Source organism: Podarcis melisellensis (genome assembly GCF_964234715.1).
Source record: "Podarcis melisellensis genome assembly, chromosome: 13".
NCBI lineage: Eukaryota > Metazoa > Chordata > Lepidosauria > Squamata > Lacertidae > Podarcis > Podarcis melisellensis.
In genome coordinates, this window is record NC_138545.1 from 6,301,697 (window position 1) to 6,323,157 (window position 21,461).

Below are 21,461 nucleotides of genomic sequence, written 5' to 3' on the forward strand. Positions count from 1 at the left end.
CAGAATCATCATCACCTGTGGGAAATGTGTGAACAATCACTCTCTCCTGTTCAGGAGCACTCTCTAGAAATTTTGTGAGAATCACCTGACCAGATTCGGACAAAATTACTCTGTAGAGACCCTTTTCATAACCCACAAAAATGCCTCTGGCATTCTTTACTCCACCTGGAGCTTCTGTTCTCACATGAGACCCAAAAACCTTGAAATGGGCAACAGAAGGTTTTCTGTGGAACAGTTTCTCAAAAGGAGAACTTCCCAACTCTTTTGAAAACTTTCTCAACCACGTATAACAGAATGACATTAGCGATTCAGCCCAGTACTCATGTGGCAGATGTGAACTAAGCAATTGCGCTTCCATTCCCTTTTGCAATTCTTTGTTCACCCTTACACAAACACATCTGTCCCAAGCTTCTTCGGAACTAGCAGTTTTGTGTCTTATCCCTTTCTTCTTCAGGAACCTCTGGAACTCCTGTAAAAGAAAAATTGGCTTCTCATCTGTGCAAAGACAATCTATGTCAGCATCATGCATGTTTTTAACCTTGTCACAAAACTCTTTAAACCTTTCTAAGGCTTCTTTCGGTCTCTCCAAAAGATAAATCCAGACAAAACCTGTAAAAGAATCAACACATATTAGGTAATACTTTGCATTGCCTCTAGATGGTGCTAAAGGACCAATCACATCAGCATACACCCGCTGAAATGCCCTGTCGACCCTCGAGGTCACCTGCTTGGTGTTCTTCTTGGCTACACCTGTAAAAGAGATCATGTTAGAATCAGAAGAATTACATTCCATGTAATCACTTTGATCAAAAGTCAACAAATACAGTCCATCTTTCTCTTTGGCAGAAAGATACAACTCTCCATCTTTGTAGATCTCGCAGTTCTGATCATCATAGGACAGTTTTAGTCCCTTCTTGGCAATCTGTGAAACGCTGAGCAGATTGTACTTCAACTCTGGAACCAAATAAACATTGCTTATAGTCAAGTTCAGACTTTTAAGATACACAGTCCCAATTCCGGTCGCTTCCAGCTTTTGACCGTTGGCTAGTTGCACAGCGAAGCTTTGCTTCTCAAACGTAGAAAATAGTCCTCTGTGTCCTGTCATGTGAACCGTCGCGCCCGTGTCTAGGACAAAGAAGTTCCCCGCTTCTGGTGTGGCTTTTAGCGACATCAAAGCTTTTGCAGTCTTTTCCTTTGGCTTGGTGTGACCTTTGTCTGACGCTTCAGACTTTGTGGAGCTCGCCTTGGCTCCTCTGTTCTTACGTGGCTTCTTGCAGTACCGCTGAAGATGCCCAGTCTGGTCACAATTGTAGCATCGGACAACGTTCAAAGCTACAGCATTTTCTCCAGTAGCTTCAGCAGTGGGGGTGTCAGAACTCCGTTCTTGTCTCCCCTTGTCCTTGACTTCCAGGGCGGCAAGCCTGTCATGTTCACAAAGAACCACGGCAAAGACCCTCTCCGAAGTCAAATCATTCGCTGGGAGGGACCCCAGCTGACTGGCAACTGTTTTGTAAGTCCGATTCAGGCTGTTGATCACCATGAAGCAAAACACTTCCTCCTGCAGACAGAAGTTGCGTTCCACCATTTGTTGACGCAGAAATTTCATTTCTGTCAGGTGCGCTTGAACATCTCCATCAGGCGCAAGCCTTAGGTTGGTCAGCTTCTCAAAATACAGCAACGCTGAAGAACCTGCATCTCTCTGATGTGTCCTTCTCAGCGTGTCCCAAACATGTTTCGCGTGCAGTAAATCTTGTATGTGGATCAGCTGCGAATCTGACACGCACAGAATTATAGCAGTTCTGGCCTTCACATCCTGTGACTCCCAAGCACGCGTTGGTGCTGCTGGAATGGGGTTTTCAATCACCCCAAACAGTCTCTGATTCTGCAGCAGGGCCTTCATCTTAATAGACCAAGATGCATAATTGTCACTGGTCAGAAGGTCTGGAGTAGGCAGGCCTCCCCCCCTCTTGGCATCCATTTTGAGTCCTTGCATTGACTCTCAAACACAAGCCTCTAAAATCCAATAGCTGGCTTGTTTACACTCTGTGCACCTGGCAGCTCTCAACGCTGGCTGCGTTGGAAATTTCCAAGAGCTCTTCAGACTCTGAAGACAAAACATTCCATTTTAACTTTCACTTCTCCTCTCTGAGGCATGGCCTTCACTGAAGGGCGTCGCTTAGCAACAGTGCATTCCATCCCTTGGACAGGATTAACCACAGGAATGTGTGGAATGCGGTTTCTCTTTTGACTGGAGCTGTTTTTCCCATCTACTGCTCCCCGTGAAGCAGAGAATAACTCAATCTGCATTCACTCCTTTAAGCCCGAAAATCTCATACCTGGGCTCCGTTGCTTTGCTTTCAGCTTCCTCTGGTCAGCTTCTGGCTGCAGAGAATCAGCTTTCTCACCTCAGGCTTCCATGGAGGCCACTTCTTGATGCAGAGGTCGATGAAAACAGCAACCATCCTCTGCTACCACTGTTGGAATTCTGGCCCAGCTTGAGGTATGTGCCTATCTGTTCAGGCACCGGCTGAATTCCTTAGACCTCCCTCCGGCGACTCCCGGCAGGATAAAACATACTCGAGGTCCGTTCCGGCGATTTTCCTCAGGCTGTGAGGAAAACACACCAACTGCTTCTCCTCCTCCCTGTTCCCTGCATGTCCCCAGGGAGGGGAATCAGACACAGACAGTAAACGTATCTACATGTCTTTATTTGTGCCTTTTAGCAGTCATACAGTAAAGATGTCTGCTCTCTTCAACAAACAGAGAGAAAACTCCTGCTCCACCCATGTACATCCTGTACAGGTCATATGACAAACCCACTGAGCTAACATCCGGTGCTCAGTACAGAATGGACTGCCCCTTTGTTCCCATGGCAACAGTCACAAACTTCCTGTTTGGCTTTCCAGCCACAAGCAGCAGACTTGGCTGCTATAGCCTTTGCTTGCTGTCGCATTGCTGCTTTAGAATAACAAACTCTGTGAGTTGTGCAGTTTAAGTCTGTGAGTCTGGGGTTGTTTTTTAGAAAAGTACTTTTAATTCCCCCCCCCCCAAATCATTATAAATTACTTCTTTACACAGTGCACAGTTAAACTGTGGAACTCACTGCCACTGTTAACAAACTACAGTTCCCAGGATTCTTTGGGGGGGGAATCGTGTGATGGGGATTTAAGCTTCCTCTCACTCTTCCTCTGAAATGCAGATAGCCTGCCCTGTGCTAATGCTTCTCTGTCTGAATCTGGACTGCCACAGATCTCCCTGTTAGAGTTCATGCTCTATGCTTGCAGTCATGGGATTTTTATCTTTCACATGACGGTGTATGTTTTGACTCCACAGAGTGAGAAGTGATGGAGACAGGAGGTTTGTGTTACTGTGTTCCGTGAAGCGGGACTATTGTCCTTTGGTTTTTTTCCTCTCTTTGCTGTCTGATGCCAGAGAGATAGGGAGCCATGTTGCAGTGCTCTGTGTGTGTGTTTATATGTAAATAAAGTAGATTAGCCAAAATGCTGAGGTCTGTCACGGGCATGATGTGCAAACTCTGCACATCCCTAAGTGTGCCGGTGTCGGTTGGCATCGGTCGCTGTGATGTTCGGGCTGAAGAAAGCTTATGAAGCTCCCAAACGATTGACCAGGAGGGAGGGAACATGCCAGTCGGGCATGTGTCTCTGCCAGGGTCCTACTCAAGTGTAGGCTGAATTCCTGACACTCCCATATCTCTCTCTCTCTCTCTCTCTCTCTCTCTCTCTCTCTCTCTCTCTCTGTGTGTGTGTGTGTGTGTGTGTGTACAGTGGTACCTCAGGTTACATACGCTTCAGGTTACAGACTCTGCTAACCCAGAAATAGTACCTCGGGTTAAGAACTTTGCTTCAGGAGGAGAACAGAAATTGCGCGGTGGTGGTGGTGGTGTGGCGGCAGTGGGAGGTCCCATTGGCTAAAGTGGTACCTCAGGTTAAGAACAGTTTCACGTTAAGAACAGACCTCCGGAACGAATTAAGTTCTTAACCCGAGGTACCACTGTATTTGAGCCTCAAGGCAGATCTCAGCTGACACTTAAGCAAACCACTACTAACCTTGAACTAACCGTCCCCTTTCAGGCACCTCCAGCCCATGCTGCAAGTGGTGTGCCGGGCGCTGTCGGACGAGAGCCAGGTGGTGCGCAATGCGGCCCTTTTTGCCCTGGGCCAGTTCTCTGAGAACCTGCAGGTGAGTCACGTTCGGGGATCACTGGGTAGGGGGCCGGGATCGGAGGAGCTCAGGGCAAACAGGACCCCACCAGTCTCCCTTGGCCTGTTAGGATATAGTTCCATTTCGCCTTAAAAGGGTCAGGCATGACTGTTCTGCATCACATGCCTGTTTACTTCCAGCACAGTCTGCTGGGAACTTCCATTGTATGTTGCTTTGGGTATACTGCTGTTTTGCTGGAGACAAAGGGAAGCAGACATGTTTTGCTCTGTTCCTGAACTAGGCTTAATGAAATGCTGTACATTATACCTACACATTTCTCTGTCCGCCTATTCTACTGCGAGAAGATTTACGTGCTCTGCTGATACAGTGTTACCTCAGGTTACATACGTTCAGGTTACAGACTCCGCTAACCCAGAAATATTACCTCGGGTTAAGAACTTTGCTTCAGGATGAGAACAGAAAATGTGCTCTGGCGGCGCGGCAGCAGCAGGAGGCCTCATTAGCTAAAGTGGTGCTTCAGGTTAAGAACAGTTTCAGGTTAAGTACGGACGTCCGGAACGAATTACCGTATTTTACTCACCATAGGGCGCACCGGACGATAGGGCGCACCTAGTTTTGGGAGGCGGAAAACAAGAAAAATTTATTCTGAACCCCAGAAGCCAGAACAGCAAGAGGGATCTGGCTTCTGGGATACCGTGTGGCTGTTCTGGCTTCTGGGGTAACCGCGCCAAGCCTCTTAAGGGCAGCGGGATGAAGGCTCCCCCTGCCCAAAGAGGCTGCGCAGGGCTAAAGCAGAAGCCAGGACAGACGCGTCGCTGAAGGGGCGCTGCGCCTTCTCTCTCTCTCGCAGGAGAGGCTCTGCGCAGAGAGGGAGAAGGCTTAGCGCCCTTCAGCGAAGCTGGAGAAGGAACAGAAGGAGACCCTTCTGTTCCTCCTCCGGCTTCCAGGACAGGCGCGTTGCTGCGAAGCGGGAGGAGGAACAGGAGACCCTTCTGTTCCTCTGGCTTCCAGGACAGGCGCGTCGCGGCAAAGCCAAGAAGCCTGCATTCGCTCCATAGGACGCACACACATTTCCCCTTCATTTTTGGAGGGGGAAAAGTGCGTCCTATAGAGCGAAAAATACGGTAAGTACTTAACCTGAGGTACCACTGTAGAGCGTGGACGGATCTCTAAACGTATCTGAGGCTCGTGTCGCTAATTGAAGCTGTTCCAAGGTAGACCGGCTGCCGGCCGGTGCCTGAAGCCAGCTGGGCTCCTGCCTGAGGCCCCCGTCTTCCCGGCAGTATCCCACCATGGCCAGGCCCCCACCTGCCAGCCTTCTTACTTCCAGCCAGCTTGGCAGGTAGGGTGCGGGGTGGACCCTGTCTGCTCCGTCCCCCTTAGTCACCCTGTGGCTCTTGCGCAACTCGGCAGAGGGGAAGATGCGCCCAAAGTTGGGTGTATTGGCTCCACTTGTGGAGGTCCGGTACACTTCCACTGCTCTCAGCTTCCCGGACTTGTAGCAGAGCGAGCACAGCGTGTGCTGCTTTGTGTGTAAGCATGCAGAAGCATAGCTGTGAACTTTAAGGGATCAGCAGCCTCAAAAATAAGGAATCAGCAGCCTCACCAGTCTAACAATCTGGGATAGCAGCGGGAAACGGCGCTAGAATAAGGGAATTTCCCACAAAAAAAGGGAAGGTTGACAGCTATGTGCAGAACACAGAGTCCATATGCTGTTTGTCTAATCTAAACAGCTTTATTATATGTACAGCAAAATAAACAAACCACCGGAGGCAGCAGACATTGCTTCTGCCTCGTCTTGGCAGGAAAACAGGCCCTGTAATCCAGGTATTTTTCACACACCTGTCATTGACTCTGGCTGTGCCTGTCAACAGCTCTTGTCCCTCCTCTGCCTGCCATTGGTGGTCTCCCTGCTTTCCGTCCCAATGGGCAGCAGCCCACCGCTGGTCAGGAAGAAATTTTACACACACCCAAGACACCATTAGGGATGTGGGTGGCGCTGTGGGTTAAACCACAGAGCCTAGGACTTGCTGATCAGAAGGTCGGCGGTTCGAATCCCCGCGACGGGGTGAGCTCCCGTTGCTCAGTCCCTGCTCCTGCCCACCTAGCAGTTCGAAAGCACTTTGAGGGGCAAGTAGATAAATAGGTACCACTCCGGCGGGAAGGTAAACAGCATTTCCGTGCGCTGCTCTGGTTTGCCAGAAGCGGCTTAGTCATGCTGGCCACATGACCCAGAAGCTGTACGCCGGCTCCCTCAGCCAATAAAGTGAGATGAGCGCCGCAACCCCAGAGTCGGCCACGACTGGACCTAATGGTCAGGGGTCCCTTTAAGACACCGTTGGCATCCGCCTCTCTCTTGAGACAACAGAGTGTGCCTCCCGTCACCCGTTCTTAAGAGAAAACTTTGCTCAGACGGTGGCAGAGCCCCATGCCTGGAAACTGGCAAATTCTATCCCTGAGCCCATTTACAGTAGTACCTTGGTTGTCAAATGTCTTGGCTTCCGAACAAATCAGCTCACAAACGTCGCAAACCCAAAAGTAAGTCTTCCAGTTTGCAGGTGTTTTTTGGAAGCTGAATGTCTGATGCGGCTTCCAATTGATCCTGCAGCCAGTTGGAAAGCCGTGTCTTGGTTTTCGAACGGTTCCGGGACTCAAACGGACTCCCGGAACGGATTAAGTACGACAACCAAGGTCCCACTGTATTGCGAAAACTCTTGGCTGAACAACTGAGATGAAAGAGTAGATCAGCTTTTTATTTCATAGGTTGAGAGTTTGTGCTTCTGTATCCCAGCGATTTGCCGATGCTAAAAATAAATTTTAAAGCCACCCCGAATAAAAAAATGCACTCCGCTTTTTGCAGTAGCTGCGTCTTTACTCCGAACGGAAGTTTATCAGTGTGGTCAAATTGGCTGGAGATGTACAAACAAAAACTAACATTCCCCACCACCCAGTTTTAAAGGAAAAATTATCAGGTTTCTGAGGTTACTGAGAGAACCAGTGTGTGTCTTTAAAAGGGGGGGAAAGGAGCAACCTTTCCCTCTGTTTTTCCACTCCTGTCTCTCTCCCCCAAGCCCGACATCGCCCGTTACTCGGATGACATCATGCCTCTACTTCTGCGCTACTTGGAAGGCGTCCAGTTGGCCCACACAAGTCACATGGCCAAAGCTTACTACGCGCTGGAGAACTTTGTGGAGAACCTGGGTGAGGATTCCTGACCGGTTGGGCCGGCTTCTCCCACCCCCATCCCCCCACCCTGAGCATGCAGAGCCCATAACTGAGGCCACGTTCGCCCCTTGCATTTAAAGCACTGTCGTGCCACTTTAAACAGCCACAGCTTCCCCCAAAGAATTCTGGGAGCTGTAGTTTGTCAAGGGCGCAAAGGGAAGTCCCCCTATTCCCCTCGAGAACTACAGTTCCCAGGGGGGTTTAATGATCAGTCCCTCGTCCCAGAGCGCTCTAGGAATTGTAGTTCTGTGAGGGGAATTGTGGGGCAGGGAATCACTAAACAGCTCTTAGGACCCTTAACAAACTACAGTTCCCAGGATTCTTTGAGGGGTGGAACCAGGGCTGTTTAAAAGGGCGTTTTTAAACAGACGTGGCCTTATTTTATTTCGATGGGCTCTGAGTGACCACAGCTGGCCCTGCCAATGCAGGGAAGATCTCCCAGGCCAGCTTAATTGATGAATTACCGTATTTTTCGCTCTATAAGACACACCAGACCACAAGACGCTCCTAGTTTTTGGAGGAGGAAAACAAGAAAAAAAAAATTCTGAATCTCAGAAGCCAGAACAGCAAGAGGGATCGCTGCGCAGTGAAAGCCGCAATCCCTCTTGCTGTTCTGGCTTCTGGGATAGCTGCGCAGCCTGCATTCGCTCCATAACACACACACACACATTTCCCCTTACTTTTTAGGAGGGGAAAAGTGAGTCTTATAGAGCAGAAAATACGGTAATCTTTGCAATTTGGAACAGACCCTTTTGATTGGACTGCATTTTATTTTATCATCATTTTTCATTCGTGGAGTTACTTAAATCTCACAACAGCCCTACGAGGTAGATTGAAAGCTCTGGTGGAATGGTTTGCCTGAGGCCTCCCTGGCTGGGCTTTGTGGCTGAGGGAGGATCTGAACCCGGCTCCATCTCTTTGGCCGTTTGCCTGACACTGCCTGCTTTTTTCCATGGGGAGCCCCAGAGCAGCTTCCTCCCTCGCCCACCATCCCACCCTGCCTTGTCGCTACACATTTCTCCTCTTAGGGCGTGCAGGATCCGTTCCCCCTTCTCCTGCCGCCTCCCAGATGTTGTGGCACTCCCATCGCCCTTCCTCAGCACACCCAGCGGTTGGTGATGTGGGAATTGTAGTCCAACAACATCTGGGCGCCACCAGGCTGCTTTAAATCCTCAGTCCCTGCTGCTGGCGACATGTACAGTGAGGGGGAAAAGTATTTGATCTCCTGCTAAATTTGCCCGTTTGCCCTCTGACAAAGAAATGACCAGTCCATAATTTTAATGGTAGGTTTATTGTTGCTGTGAGAGACAGAATAACAACAGGAAAACCCCCAGAAACCCAGAAAGATCTCTGCAGGTCTGGAGGGTGGCAACACGACGGGGCCTTCTCTGCAGTGGCTCCCCATCTGAGGAATGCTCTTCCCAAGGAAGTTCACCTGGCGCCTTCATTATACACCTTTAGGCACCAGGCAAAAACGTTCCTTTTTAACTAGGCCTTTGGTTGATCTGATTTACATCCTATGCCTTTTTAAACTGTGTTTTTTTGTGAGGTGGGGAGGCTATTGGGTTGTTGTAATTATTATTATAATTATGTATTTAGTGGTTTTATATCTTGATTTTATTCTGTGAACCGCCCTGAGACCCCTGGGTATAGGGCGGTATATAAATTCAATACATAATAACAATAATAATAATAATTTGCGGGTGGTTGTACTCGATGACCCTCGTGGTCTCTTCAGACCCTCGTACCTACGGGACTGCCTTTCCCATTATGCCCCATGGAGGTCCTTAAGGTCCATAAATAGAAACACCCTAGAGGTCCCGGGCCCTAAGGAAGTCAGATTAAGGGCCTTTTCAGCACTGGCTCCTGCCTGGTGAAACGCTCAGCCTCATGAGACCAGGGCCCTGCGGGATCTGATTTCTTTCCACAGGGCCTGTAAGACAGAGTTGTTCCGCCTGGATTCCCTCCCCCTCTTTCTTTTTTCCTTTCTCCTCCTGTGAAGAGACTGCATCTTAATGTTGAATTTTAATCTTGTTTTTTAAGTTGTATTTCAATCAACTTATTTATTATTGGTTGTTATCCGCCATGAGCCCGGTCTTGGCTGGGGAGGGCGGGGTATAAATAAAATTGATTATTATTATTACAGTTCCATGATTCTATGTTCCCCTATCACCCTGCCACCATTTCTCTCTCTCTCTCTCTCTCTCTCTCTCTCTCTCTCTCTCTCTCATTGGTCCTTTTTTCCTCCTTCTTCCTTGCAGAAGGCAAGATCTCCCCCTACCTCCCGGCCCTGATGGAGCGGATGTTGACTACCTTGAGCTCCCCCGGCAGCCCCCGCGTCAAGGAGCTGGCGGTTAGCGCCATTGGTGCCATAGGTATGCACACACCTGGAGATGGACCCTTGGCCTTGAATCTTGGAGAAGACGGATCAGACGCTGTATCATAATTGGGGGGGGGGGTTAGTGTCCCTGGAAGAAGGAAGCCCCATTCATTGCACCCACCACCAGCCAATGATCCTTGAGAGCGCGGAGGGAGTTGCTAGTGGGCTCACGAAGATAAAACCCTGAGCTTTGTCGGAAGGGCAGTCCTGGGTGCCATTTGTCCAGGCCTGTGGTGGTGTGGAAATGTCTGGTCCGCCCAGGTAGTGAGCAGAATTAATCGTCGCAGGAGCAGGTGATGGAGAGAGAGCGCCAGGCCATAGCTGTTAACCGTCCCTTATTTGGCGGGACAGTCCCTTATCCCAGCGCCGTGTTCCGCTGCTGTCCCTTATTGATGATGTCCCTTAAATTTCCCAGGTTTCAAAGGAAGCAGCTCCTCTCCCTCCCTCCCTGCCGGCCAGGGAGGAGGGAGGCTACAACTGTGTTGCTCAGCTGCGTTGCTCACCCAATAAGGAGTCTAAGAACGACTGGGGGGGTGGAGCTTGCATGCCTTGTGCCAATCAAATCAGCCGTGTTGCCTGGGGACTCGCCTTTGCTCAGCGCTTCCCAGCGGAGAGGTGACGGTGGTTTTCCTTGCTGCATCCCCTTTGCCGGGTTGCTGCGCTGTGGGAACCACCGCTTGAGGCTTCGTTTGGCTGCTGGTTGACTAAAATCCCTTATTTTGGCTGCTGATCCATTATATTCGAGGCTGCTGGTCCCTTATTTTCAAATGTGTAAATTGACAGCTATGCGCCAGGCGCATAAATTCCTACCAAATACATATTCTCCCCCTGAAGTTTAATTTGGACCAGTAACATTCTCCCTTTTTTGTCTTTTTTAATCAATTTGGGTTCTAGTGCTGGTTTAATGTAAAAGACTACACCTCATTTTTTGGTATCGTCAGCAGTGATAAAATCCATGCCTAACTTTTTATTTATTAGGACTCTTTGATTTTTTTTTTTGCTATATGTGTCTCTTGTAGGCAAATTACCGTAGTTTTCGCTCCATAAGACACACTTTTTTCTTCCTAAAAAGTAAGGGGAAATGTGTGTGCATCTTATGGAGCGAATGCGTGGTCCCTGGAGCTGAATTGCCCAGGGCAAAAAGCAGATCATACTTTTTTTTTGAAAGAAGGAAGTGGGTGTTGAAACAAAGCCGCTGATCGGCAAGTGATCGGGAGCGAGATAAGGGATGCTACCAATAAAGGAGGCTGCCTGGGAGGAGGGAGGTAAAGACAGCGAGCTTGCAAGGAGAGGACACAGGAAGACTAAAGCAATAAGGAGAGAAATTAGCAGAAAAGGAGGAGCAAAAAACTGCTCCAGCTAAGGAAAAGACACTAAGGCAAACAAGAGGGAAGGGAGTGTTGAAAGGAAACAGCTGATCGGGAAGGGAGATAAGGGACGCTAGCGATAAAGGAGGCTGCCTGGGAAGGGGGAGGTAAAAGCCCATGGATCCTCATGATTTTTACCTTGGGTCACCCCAAATTCACCATCAGATCATATAACATGTCCATGGCTGCAGCCTGCACCAAAAAAATCACGCATCCACTGTTTCCTAGGGCTGCAATGGTGCAAAAATGTGGTTACAAAGCACGGATCCACATGGATTATCAACTTCTCTTAATATAGGTCTACGCGCTGCTGCACATTTTTCTTCTTGTGCAAGCCGTTCCGTTGCCAACCTTTGCTTTTCTAGAGGGGTATTTTGGGTTCCTATCAGAATTAAGTGGGTGGCGCTTTGCCACACAAAGACAGCCTAGATCTGGCAGGACCTGGAAATTCTGGGTCCGTTCCCTGGGCGCAAAGCTTACCCTTCTCTTTCCAGCCCAGGCCGCCCGGGGATCCCTCTTGCCATACTTCCAAGCGATCATGGATCACCTGACGGCATACCTGCTCACCACCCGGGAGGATCTCAGGCCGGTCCAGATCCAGTCTGTGGGTAAGCAAGATTTTCCCCCCACCCCCTTTCTCTCTTCAAAGTTTGTTGTTGTTGTTGAGTCGTGTCCAACTCTTCGTGACCCCCTGGACCAGAGCATGCCAGGCCCTCCTGTCTTCCACTGCCTCCCACAGTTTGGTCAAACTCATGCTGGTAGCTTCGAGAACACTGTCCCACCATCTCGTCCTCCGCCGTCCCCTTCTCCTGGCGCCCTCCATCTTTCCCAACATCAGGGTCTTTTCCAGGGAGTCTTCTCTTCTCATGAGGTGGCCAAAGTATTGGAGCCTCAGCTTCAGGATCTGTCCTTCCAGTGAGCACTCAGGGCTGATTTCCTTCAGAATGGAGAGGCTGGATCATCTTGCAGTCCATGGGACTCTCCAGAGTCTCCTCCAGCACCAGAATTCAAAAGCATCCATTCTTCGGCGATCAGCCTTCTTTATGGTCCAGCTCTCACTTCCATACATCACTACTGGGAAAACCATAGCTTTTACTATATGGACCTTTGTTGGCAAAGTGATGTCTCTGCTTTTTAAGATGCTGTCTAGGTTTGCCATTGCAATTTTGAGCTGGTCACACTTTGCGGTCCTGTTGAACTCGTTGTGACTGGCTTCTGAGCCAACCCGCTTTAGGGATCATGAAGGAAAAGAGAAATAAACAAGGGTCTGTTTCTGCACAGGTTGAGCTCAGTCAATAAACCCCGAGGGTTGGGCTTGGGTTCGAGCTTCACTTCAGCGGAAAGCTTCCCTCGTTCCCGGGGGTTGGACACGATGACCTTTGGGGGTCCCTTCTGACTCGACAAATCTGTGCTCATTCTCTTTGCCCAAGAAGGGGGCATTTTAAAGCTCTATTTAATTGCTGGCTCATTTCTGAGGTCTCCTCTGAGCTTTTGAAATTGCTCTCAACAGGGTTTCTTAAGCAGCTACATGATACGGAAATTCAACAGGCAGAGCTTCCTTCCAAGGAAAATAATAATAATAATAATAAATTATTTATACCCTGCCCATCTGGCTGGGTCTCCTCAGCCACCCTGGGCAGCTTCCAACAAAGTATTAAAATACTGTGCTCTGTTAAACATTAAAAGCTTCCCTAAACAGGGCTGCCTTCAGGAAGCGTTCCCGGTTGAATTTCGGGATGTTACGACACAGCTGCTAAAAATAACAAACCCCAGGAGCCTGCCTTGAGAGTCGAGATGGCAAACCTGTCAAAGCGGCCACTTGAATAGCTTGGTCATTTAGTTTACCTCACGAACGCTGCCTCGACGGTCAGCAGGCACAGGGTTGGGTATAAATCGCTAGAATTGCTATTAACGGGGGAATGCGGAGCAGGTGGGGAACCCCGCCATTTCCCAGAAGCCTCTGCTGCTCACGCCTCGCCCTCTGCTTCCCCCGCAGAGACTCTGGCCGTCCTCGCCAGTGTCATGGACAGGGAGGTCTTTCTGCCGCTGGCCAACAAATGCTGCCAGCTCGGGCTGGAGCTCTGCGACAAAGTGGACGATCCGGACTTGAGGCGGTGCACGTAAGTCAAACCAGGCGGCGTCCGCTCCCGATGCGAACGTTAGGACCCAGCATCCTCCTCGCAGCTGACGTTGATTTGTAGTGGAAGGTTTTTGGGGAAGGGGCCTGTTGCTTGAGAGTTGAATTCAGATTTACTGTATTTTTTGCTCTATAAGACTCACTTTTCCCCTCCTAAAAAGTAAGGGGAAATGTGTGTGCGCCTTATGGAGCGAATGCAGGCTGCGCAGCTATCCCAGAAGCCAGAACAGCAAGAGGGATTGCTGCTTTCGCTGCGCAGCGATCCCTCTTGCTGTTCTGGCTTCTGAGATTCAGAATATTTTTTTTCTTGTTTTCCTCCTCCAAAAACTAGGTGCGTCTTGTGGTCTGGTGCGTCTTATAGAGCGAAAAATACGGTATTTATCTGCCGCCTTTCCGCAACAAGAGGCAGCCAGAGCGTTGCTGACAGACTCCCGCTTATTATCAAAGTGCAAAACTTTGAAGAGCGGAGGGCAAGGAAGCAGCTTAGAAAGTAGATTGAGGAATGCGGAGAGCAAAAACATTGCAGAAGATGTCATCTGGGCCACCTGCACGTCATACGTTTAAAGCAAGATCATGGCTGCCCTCCCCAAGAATTCTGGGAGCTGTAGTTTGCCAAGGGTGCTGAGAGTTGTTAGGAGATTCCTGCCCCCCCCCCCCCGTTCTCCTCGCACAACTACATTTCCCAGAGTTCCCTGCGAAAAGGGATTGACGGCCGAACCACTCTGGGAATTGTAGTTCTCTGAGGGGAATAGGCAAAAAGTTGAGGCTTAAAGTGAGAATGAAAGCCTGGGAAGATGAAGAAGAAGAAGAATTTTATTTTATTATTTTGTACCCTGGCCATCTGGCTGGGTTTCCCCAGCCACGTGGGAAGGCCACGAGAGCCAGGGTTATGTGATAAATGGCACAAGCCGGCCTTCGCCTCAGATGTTAGGGACTACAACTCCCATCATCCTCCAGCCAGCACAGCTGGGGTTATACAGTTATAGATGCATTTATCCCCTCTTGGGAGAAGACTCTGCCGCTATCGATCATACACCCTTGGGATGTTGGGGGATGATTGGAGCTGTCGTAAAAATATCTGGGAGGCTGGCAAAAAACAAACCACTCTTAGCAGTGAATTTTGGGGTTTCTGGCCAAGAGAGGCAAGCTTTGCATCTGCCACCTCAACCTGTTTTAAAATGGAGGCCAGTGAGACACACAGGAGCTCAAAAGAATCCTTTCTTACGCCAGGTACAGCCTTTTTGGGTCTCTCGCGACCGTCCTGGAGGACGCCATTGAGCCGTACCTGCCTCGCATCACCACTCTTATGATCTATTCTCTCAAATCCACAGAGGGCGTTGAAGTGAGTATTTTGGCAGCTGCTTTCGTGGGCTGGGACTCCCGTCATCAGAAGTCGGTGTATACTCCCCCCACCCCATCCCATTTTTATTTATTTTTTAAAAGTCATAACAATAAGCTTCAAACAAATTTAAAGGGTATAAAGCCACTTTGCCCATTGCTACGTAAAGGTAAAGGCACCCCTGACCATTAGGTCCAGTTGTGGCCGACTCTGGGGTTGCGGCGCTCATCTCGCTTTATTGGCCAAGTGAGCTGGCGTACAGCTTCCGGGTCATGTGGCCAGCATGACTGAGCCACTTCTGGCGAACCAGAGCAGCACACGGAAATGCCGTTTACCTTCCCGCCGGAGCGGTACCTATTTATCTACTTGCACTTTGACGTGCTTTCGAACTGCTAGGTTGGCAGGAGCAGGGACCCAGCAATGGGAGCTCACCCCGTCACGGGGATTCGAACCGCCGACCTTCTGATCGGCAAGTCCTAGGCTCTGTGGTTTAACCCACAGCGCCACCCGCATCCCCTGCCCATTGCTACAATGCTGTAAAATAATCCCAGCATACATTATTAATACACATTACTGTCTTAAGTGTTTGCATGCTTAAAACCTAAATATGTTCATATTCCTGGGGGCAGGGGAGGCATTGGAAACTGGTCTGTTGGGGCAAACGGACCACTTCCCCATTGATCCTGGCTTATTCCCCTGCCCCACCAGTCTGCCTTCTTGCGTCCCCTGCCATTTGTCTCCCTACTTTCCACCCCACCGGTCCCAAGGGGCACAAATGACCTGTGTTGTGTGCAAGAGAGAGGAGTTGTAAACTTGGAGACCTCAGTGCTGTGACCTGTAAGCCGAGAAGCTTGTGGCGCTCAGTATCGCGGCTGCTGCCGCTGCCCAGTTTTGTGGCTTCTCTGGACTTCCTGAGCTCCTGGGTGGCTGCAGGGTTGAACGATGAGCGTTGCAAGAGAGTTCATATTCTCCCACATCTCAAAATGACGCCTCTTGTGTCTCTTAATCGCCTCCTCGCCTCTCCCCCATTTGTCGTCTGCTCTGCCCAGTCTCACGGCGGAACTGGAAACTCCTTCCTCCTGTTTGACGATGAGGAAGAGGACGAGGCGGAGGTGGAAGGAGAGGAGAGCCTGGATGAAGACGAAGACGACATCTCTGAGCTTTCGGGGTAGGTGACCTTTGTGGGAGGCATTTTAGGAAGGCCGGCAACTCCCTTGTTTTGGGAGTGGATGTTCCAGGTGAGAGGCACAGAGCCATATTTAAACGGTCCTGCCTCAGGAAAACAAAAACCCTCTGGTTTCATAGCCGGTAACAGGCCGCAGGATGAGCCCTTCGTGTTTCAGAATCCTTCCTTGGCATCCATGTGGACTGGAAACTTAACTCTTTAAACAAAGGTGGAAGTTTTTTAAAAGGCCATTTTGGCGGCATTTTTTTAAAAAAAACCCTTTATGTAGATGTTAGCTCTCTGAAGACTGATGGAATTTGATTTGGGAGATTTATGGGCCTGGAGCGATGGATTTAGGCGTAAAGGTTGAGGAATTCGAACTTAGAGAGGCCATCTCTGAAGTCGTTGGTGGTGGCCTGTCTGCTTGGTCTCGCTGTCCCCAAGATTGTGTAGCAACCTTTCTCCTGACACTAATTTTGTGCATGCAGTGGTTTTTATTTATTTGGGAGCTTTTATTGTATGGAGGCTCAACCCAACATGTGAGCCCCCCAAAAAACAATCTATAAAGTGGGGCACCTCAAATTCAGGTTGATCCCCTTCAGAATGGGTCCCAGGCTTCTTAAAAGCCACCTGAGCCCCTTATATCCCAGCCAGATCGCTGAAATCGTCCGGAGGAGCACTGTTAGTTGTCCTCAACCAGAAGGCAAGCATTTAGTGTCTCTACTCCCATGCTGTGGAAAGCTCTTCCAGCAGAGATTTGGCAGGCTGCCCTTGCTTTTGACTCCCAGGCGTCTCTTGAGAACGTTTTTACGCCAACAGGCCTACACAGCTGACATTTCTTCTTGAGCAGCCAGTTCGTTTTAGCTATCGTTTTGCATTTCTTTGAGAGGTTTTTACATTGCTGCCCACCGCCACGATGTCTTGCGAGACTGAGGGCAGGATGCAAGTACAGTGGTACCTCGGGTTAAGAACTTAATTCGTTCCGGAGGTCCGTTCTTAACCTGAAACTGTTCTTAACCTGAGGTACCACTTTAGCTAATGGGGCCTCCCGCTGCCACCGTGCGACTTCTGTTCTCATCCTGAAGTAAAGTTCTTAACCTGAGGTACTATTTCTGGGTTAGCAGAGTCGGTAACCTGAAGCGTCCGTAATCTGAAGCATCTGTAACCCGAGGTACCACTGTAATTAAGTATACCGTATTTTTCGCCCTATAGGACGCACCGTCCCATAAGGCGCTCCTAGTTTTTTGGGGGGGAAATAAAGGGAAAAAATTATTTTCCCCCCAGGCGCGGGGCTGGGGCGGGGGAAGCCCGCCCGAGCTTCCCCCAACCCCAGCCCCTAAACAGGCAGCTCTCTGCAAGCCGTGGGAGCCCAGCGCTGGCTCCCGCTGCTTGCGGAGAGGTACGCGAAGCCTGGACGCACTGAGCTCAGCGCGCAGGCTTCAGCATGCAGGCAACTCTCCGCAAGCAGCGGGAGTGCTCCATAGGACGCACACACATTTCCCCTTCATTTTTGGAGGGGAAAAAGTGCGTCCTATAGGGCGAAAAATACGGTAATTTAGGCCTTGGAGAATGCTCTAGGCGTGAGATTCTGTCTTGGGACTTGAATATCTGAGTTTGTCATTTGTGAGGAGGCTGATCCCCAATTTCCTTTTCTACCCCCCCTCCCCCCGCTTCCGATTCTCTTGCAGGTTGAACGTGGAAAGCGCCTTCATGGACGAAAAGGACGACGCCTGTGTGGCTCTGGGAGAGATTGCCACCGGCGCCAGGTATGACCGTGTGTGTGTGTGTGTGTGTGTGTGTGTGAGAGAGAGAGAGAGAGAGAGAGAGAGAGAGAGACTCTCATTTTGTGCTGGAGTGGCTTGGAGACCACCAGTGTGACTGACCCATCAGTAACAGACCTTGGGGTATGCAAGCCCTTCTCCAGAAATGGCGACAGGGGGAGAAGCTTCTGCCCTTTAAAAACCTGAAGAGCATTTTTGCTTAAAATGTATACAGGAAGTGCAGTGTAAGCAATGGAAGTCAATCAATGTAATTTTATTATTGAAATATTTGTAGAATAAATTTGGAAGAAATTCTTCCAGTTTTTCTTCTTATTTTTTCATTTTCTTTTTACTTTTCTTCCTTTTTTCCTTTTTTGTTCTTTTTTATATGTGTGTGCTTATCAAATATGTATTTTGCTTGCATTTTGTAATAATTATGTTAAATAATTTAAATAAATAAATAAATAAATAAAAACCTGAAGAGCCCCTCCAGGGCAGATGGTGGGAGGAGGGGGAGCAACAGGGACACCCACCCCTCCACCTTAAATAGTTTTAAGATTTTATATCCAGCCCAACAAAATATCAAGAGGAAAACACACAGCAGGGCGATCTGAAACTGGCTTGTGTTGTCAAACAGAAGTGTGTTCAGCAGATGTTTGGAGCAGATCCCAGCTGGTGTCCTGGGGTGTCCAAAAAAAATCTGGTTTTGCTTATGCGAAACCAGTGGGATTAGAGGGGTCTGCACAGGGAAGGGTGCTCCGTCAAGTATCCTCGTATCCTCACATGAGTGCAGTTCCTTCAGCGCAGGGCAAGGCCATGTGTCTACCTGGATCCCGCCACCCCTGCCCTTTGACCCCTTGTGACTGGGGCTGATGGGAGTTGGAGTCCAGCGGCATTGTCCGGTGAGGCAGATACTCCCCACCCAGAGCTCTCCCCAAGTAGAGATGAGAGCTTAGATCTCACGCTAACTTTTCCTCCCGCTTTCTTTCTGTCTCCATCTCTTCTTTTTTTTTAGTTTTATTTATTTATTAACGTTCTTATGTCACTTCGGTAAACATTATCATATTACATCACAAGACTTATTCTAATAAAATTTTCAGCATGTATACAAAGTTTATATACCTAAAGAAAAGAAGCAAGGACAAAAAACTATTCCAAAATCATATATGTACCAACACTTTGGATTTCCCGTCCATCCCGTTGTATATTCCTTTTTTTTACAAATGAATGTACTCTTATTATTGCATATTTCTTTACATTTTATCTCATACATCCCTATATCAGTATGTACCCTTGGTCTTATTTCTCAACTCAGTCTCTCTCCAACGTCAATCGAATGCTAGCATAGATAGCGAACCTTTACTGTATTTTTGAACATATATCTATCTCACTTTTCCCTAAATTTTTGTTCTGAATTGCCTCTCAGGCTATTTGTCAACTGCGCCATTTCAGGAAACTCTTGTAGCTTGTTATGCCAGTCTGTTATTGTCAGGGCTTTTTCTTCCTTCCACCCCTTTGCCACCAAAGTCCGAGCTGCAGCCGTTGCATATAAAAATACCTCCCCAAAGGCATTCGGGATGTCCCTGCCAACAATACTTAACTCTTTTTTAAAATAATAATAATAATATTTATTAAAGTTTCAAAAAAGTTACAAAAATGAGAAGAAGAAAAAAAGAAAAAGAAAAGAAAGAAAAAGAAAAAAAAAGAAACAGAAAATACAAAATACAGAAAAATAAGAACAATTAAAAACATTTCCATCTTTCCATGTCTTGTCTTTCATTTACTTATTTCCCTGACCTCCTCACACCTCCCTTTTTTGTATTCTAGTTCAATTAAATATTTCAGCAAATCCTTTCCAGCTTGGTTTTTGTCCTAATAGTTTATCTTCATGTACTATAATTTTACATTCTCGTCTTTCACCAGTTGAAAAATCAATTTTTACCTAATCTTTTAGATCATTTCTGCTTAACCTAACTCTTTTTGTCTCCATCTCAGCGTGGTCTTCCTGCCTTTCTTGGAGAAATGCTTCCAGGAAGTCTTTGTGCTCTTGGAGGTAATGGGTGGGCTAAAGGGGGGGGGGGAGTGTGTTTGGGAAAAATGGGGCAGGGGGCAAACTTTGGCTGGGGGAAGGACCTGGAAAGAGGGGGGAGGTGTTTTCTGGACACCTGTAGGGCAGCAGTCCCTTACAGAAGCTCCGTTATGCTGAATTAGGCAGCTGATAAACAGCCCTTGCTGTCAGAAAGTTCTTTCTGATGTGGAGTCGGAATTCCTTTCCGGCAACTTGAATCCACAGGCTCATCACAGCTATCTGCCAATCACCCATTCCCGCCACCCTTCTGAGTAATACCCCTCCCCACCTTCTCACTATATAGAAGGGTCTGGAAACTTCTGTTTCAGTGTATCTGAAGAAGTGTGCATGCACACGAAAGCTCATACCAAGAACTAACTTAGTTGGTCTTTAAGGTGCTACTGGAAGGAATTTTTTTTGTTTTGACTATGGCAGACCAACACGGCTACCTATCTGTAACTTGAATCCACTGTTTTGGGAGCTAGCATTTGGAGCTGGAGAAAACAAGCTGGCTGCAGCTTCCATGTGGCTATCATATCTCCTTCTCAGCCTCCTCTTACCCAGCTCCCTCAACCGTTCCTCATCAGGCTTGATTTCCAGACCCTTTATAGTCTTGGTTGCTCTCCTCTGCACACCTGCCGGCTAGTCAATATCCTCCTTAAATTGTGGCGCCCAGAACTGGACACAGTATTCCAGGTGTGGTCTGGCCAAGGCAGAATAGAGTGAGACTATTACTTCCCAGCGGGTGGCGCTGTGGGTTAAAGCACAGAGCCTAGGGCTTGCCGATCAGAAGGCTGGCAGTTCAAATCCCCGCGATGGGGTGAGCTCCCGTTGCTCTGTCCCAGCTCCTGCCAACCTAGTAGTTCGAAAGCACGTCAAAGTGCAAGTAGATAAATAGGTACCGCTCCGGCGGGAAGGTTAATGGCGTTTCCGTGCACTGCTCTGGTTTGCCAGAAGCAGCTTAGTCATGCTGGCCCCATGACCCGGAAGCTGTACGCTGGCTCCCTCAGTCAATAAAGCAAGATGAGTGCCGCAACCCCAGTGTCGGCCACGACTGGACCTAATGGTCAGGGGTCCTTTTACCTTTATTACTTCCCTTGATCTGGGTATATGAATGTGGGGGGGACCTTCTTCTCATAACAGCAGTGAGGGAGGAACCCTCAGTCAAAGGCTATCTGGGGTGTAGCAGAGAAGTGTTGAGCTTTTTTTTTGTTTTGGCCAAAGTTGTTGTGAAATCACAAAAAAACGTTTTTTAGGAAAATCGCCAAACAATCATCTTCCAACTGTCAGATTTTCCAAGACATTTGAACTGATTTCGAAAACTTCTGCTTGGACACTATTTCTGGCAGACAAATCCTGGATATGTTCGGACGTACGGCAGCCCTAAATTTAGGGACCTGGAATAAGTGCAAGTGGGTGGGTTATAATTCTTCACAGATGTATGACCCTCTGCACTCATCAAAGGATGATTTACAGCTGAAATGGGGTTGCTAAACAGTACCTTAAAAAGCTCCACAGCTTAAGAGCGGTACAAAAGCAGTACAGAACGAGAGCACCAAAGGTGGATAACATTTTCATCCAGCTTGAAGCAAAAATGCGCACTGTTGCTTCCGGACAGTGCAGCTAGGGGGCGCCTGTCGTATCTCGGTAGGGATGGTATTGTGCAGAACAGGGGCTGCCACTCTGGAGGCCCTGCTCTGTGTTAACTGTGCCACAGGCTTCTGATATTTTGGGGGGCTTTAAGGAGAATGTCTCCTGCAGAGGGTCTGTAAGGGATGGGTGCTGTCTCTCGGGTAGCCTGATCCTCAGCTGTGCAGGATTTTTTCTTTGTTAGCAGT

General features: G+C 48.7%; 1 protein-coding gene across 1 annotated transcript in view; it reads left to right on the forward strand.

Moving 5' to 3' along the window:
- The window catches only part of IPO4 (importin 4), a 52,911-nt gene that overhangs the window by 17,997 nt on the left and 13,453 nt on the right, over positions 1-21,461 (forward strand). The window contains exons 13-21 of the mRNA XM_081886736.1: positions 4,092-4,200; positions 7,254-7,383; positions 9,669-9,782; positions 11,649-11,762; positions 13,151-13,274; positions 14,522-14,633; positions 15,680-15,798; positions 17,484-17,561; positions 19,551-19,608. Coding sequence (XP_081742862.1) covers positions 4,092-4,200; positions 7,254-7,383; positions 9,669-9,782; positions 11,649-11,762; positions 13,151-13,274; positions 14,522-14,633; positions 15,680-15,798; positions 17,484-17,561; positions 19,551-19,608 — 958 coding nt within the window. The remainder of the gene's footprint in view (positions 1-4,091; positions 4,201-7,253; positions 7,384-9,668; positions 9,783-11,648; positions 11,763-13,150; positions 13,275-14,521; positions 14,634-15,679; positions 15,799-17,483; positions 17,562-19,550; positions 19,609-21,461) is intronic.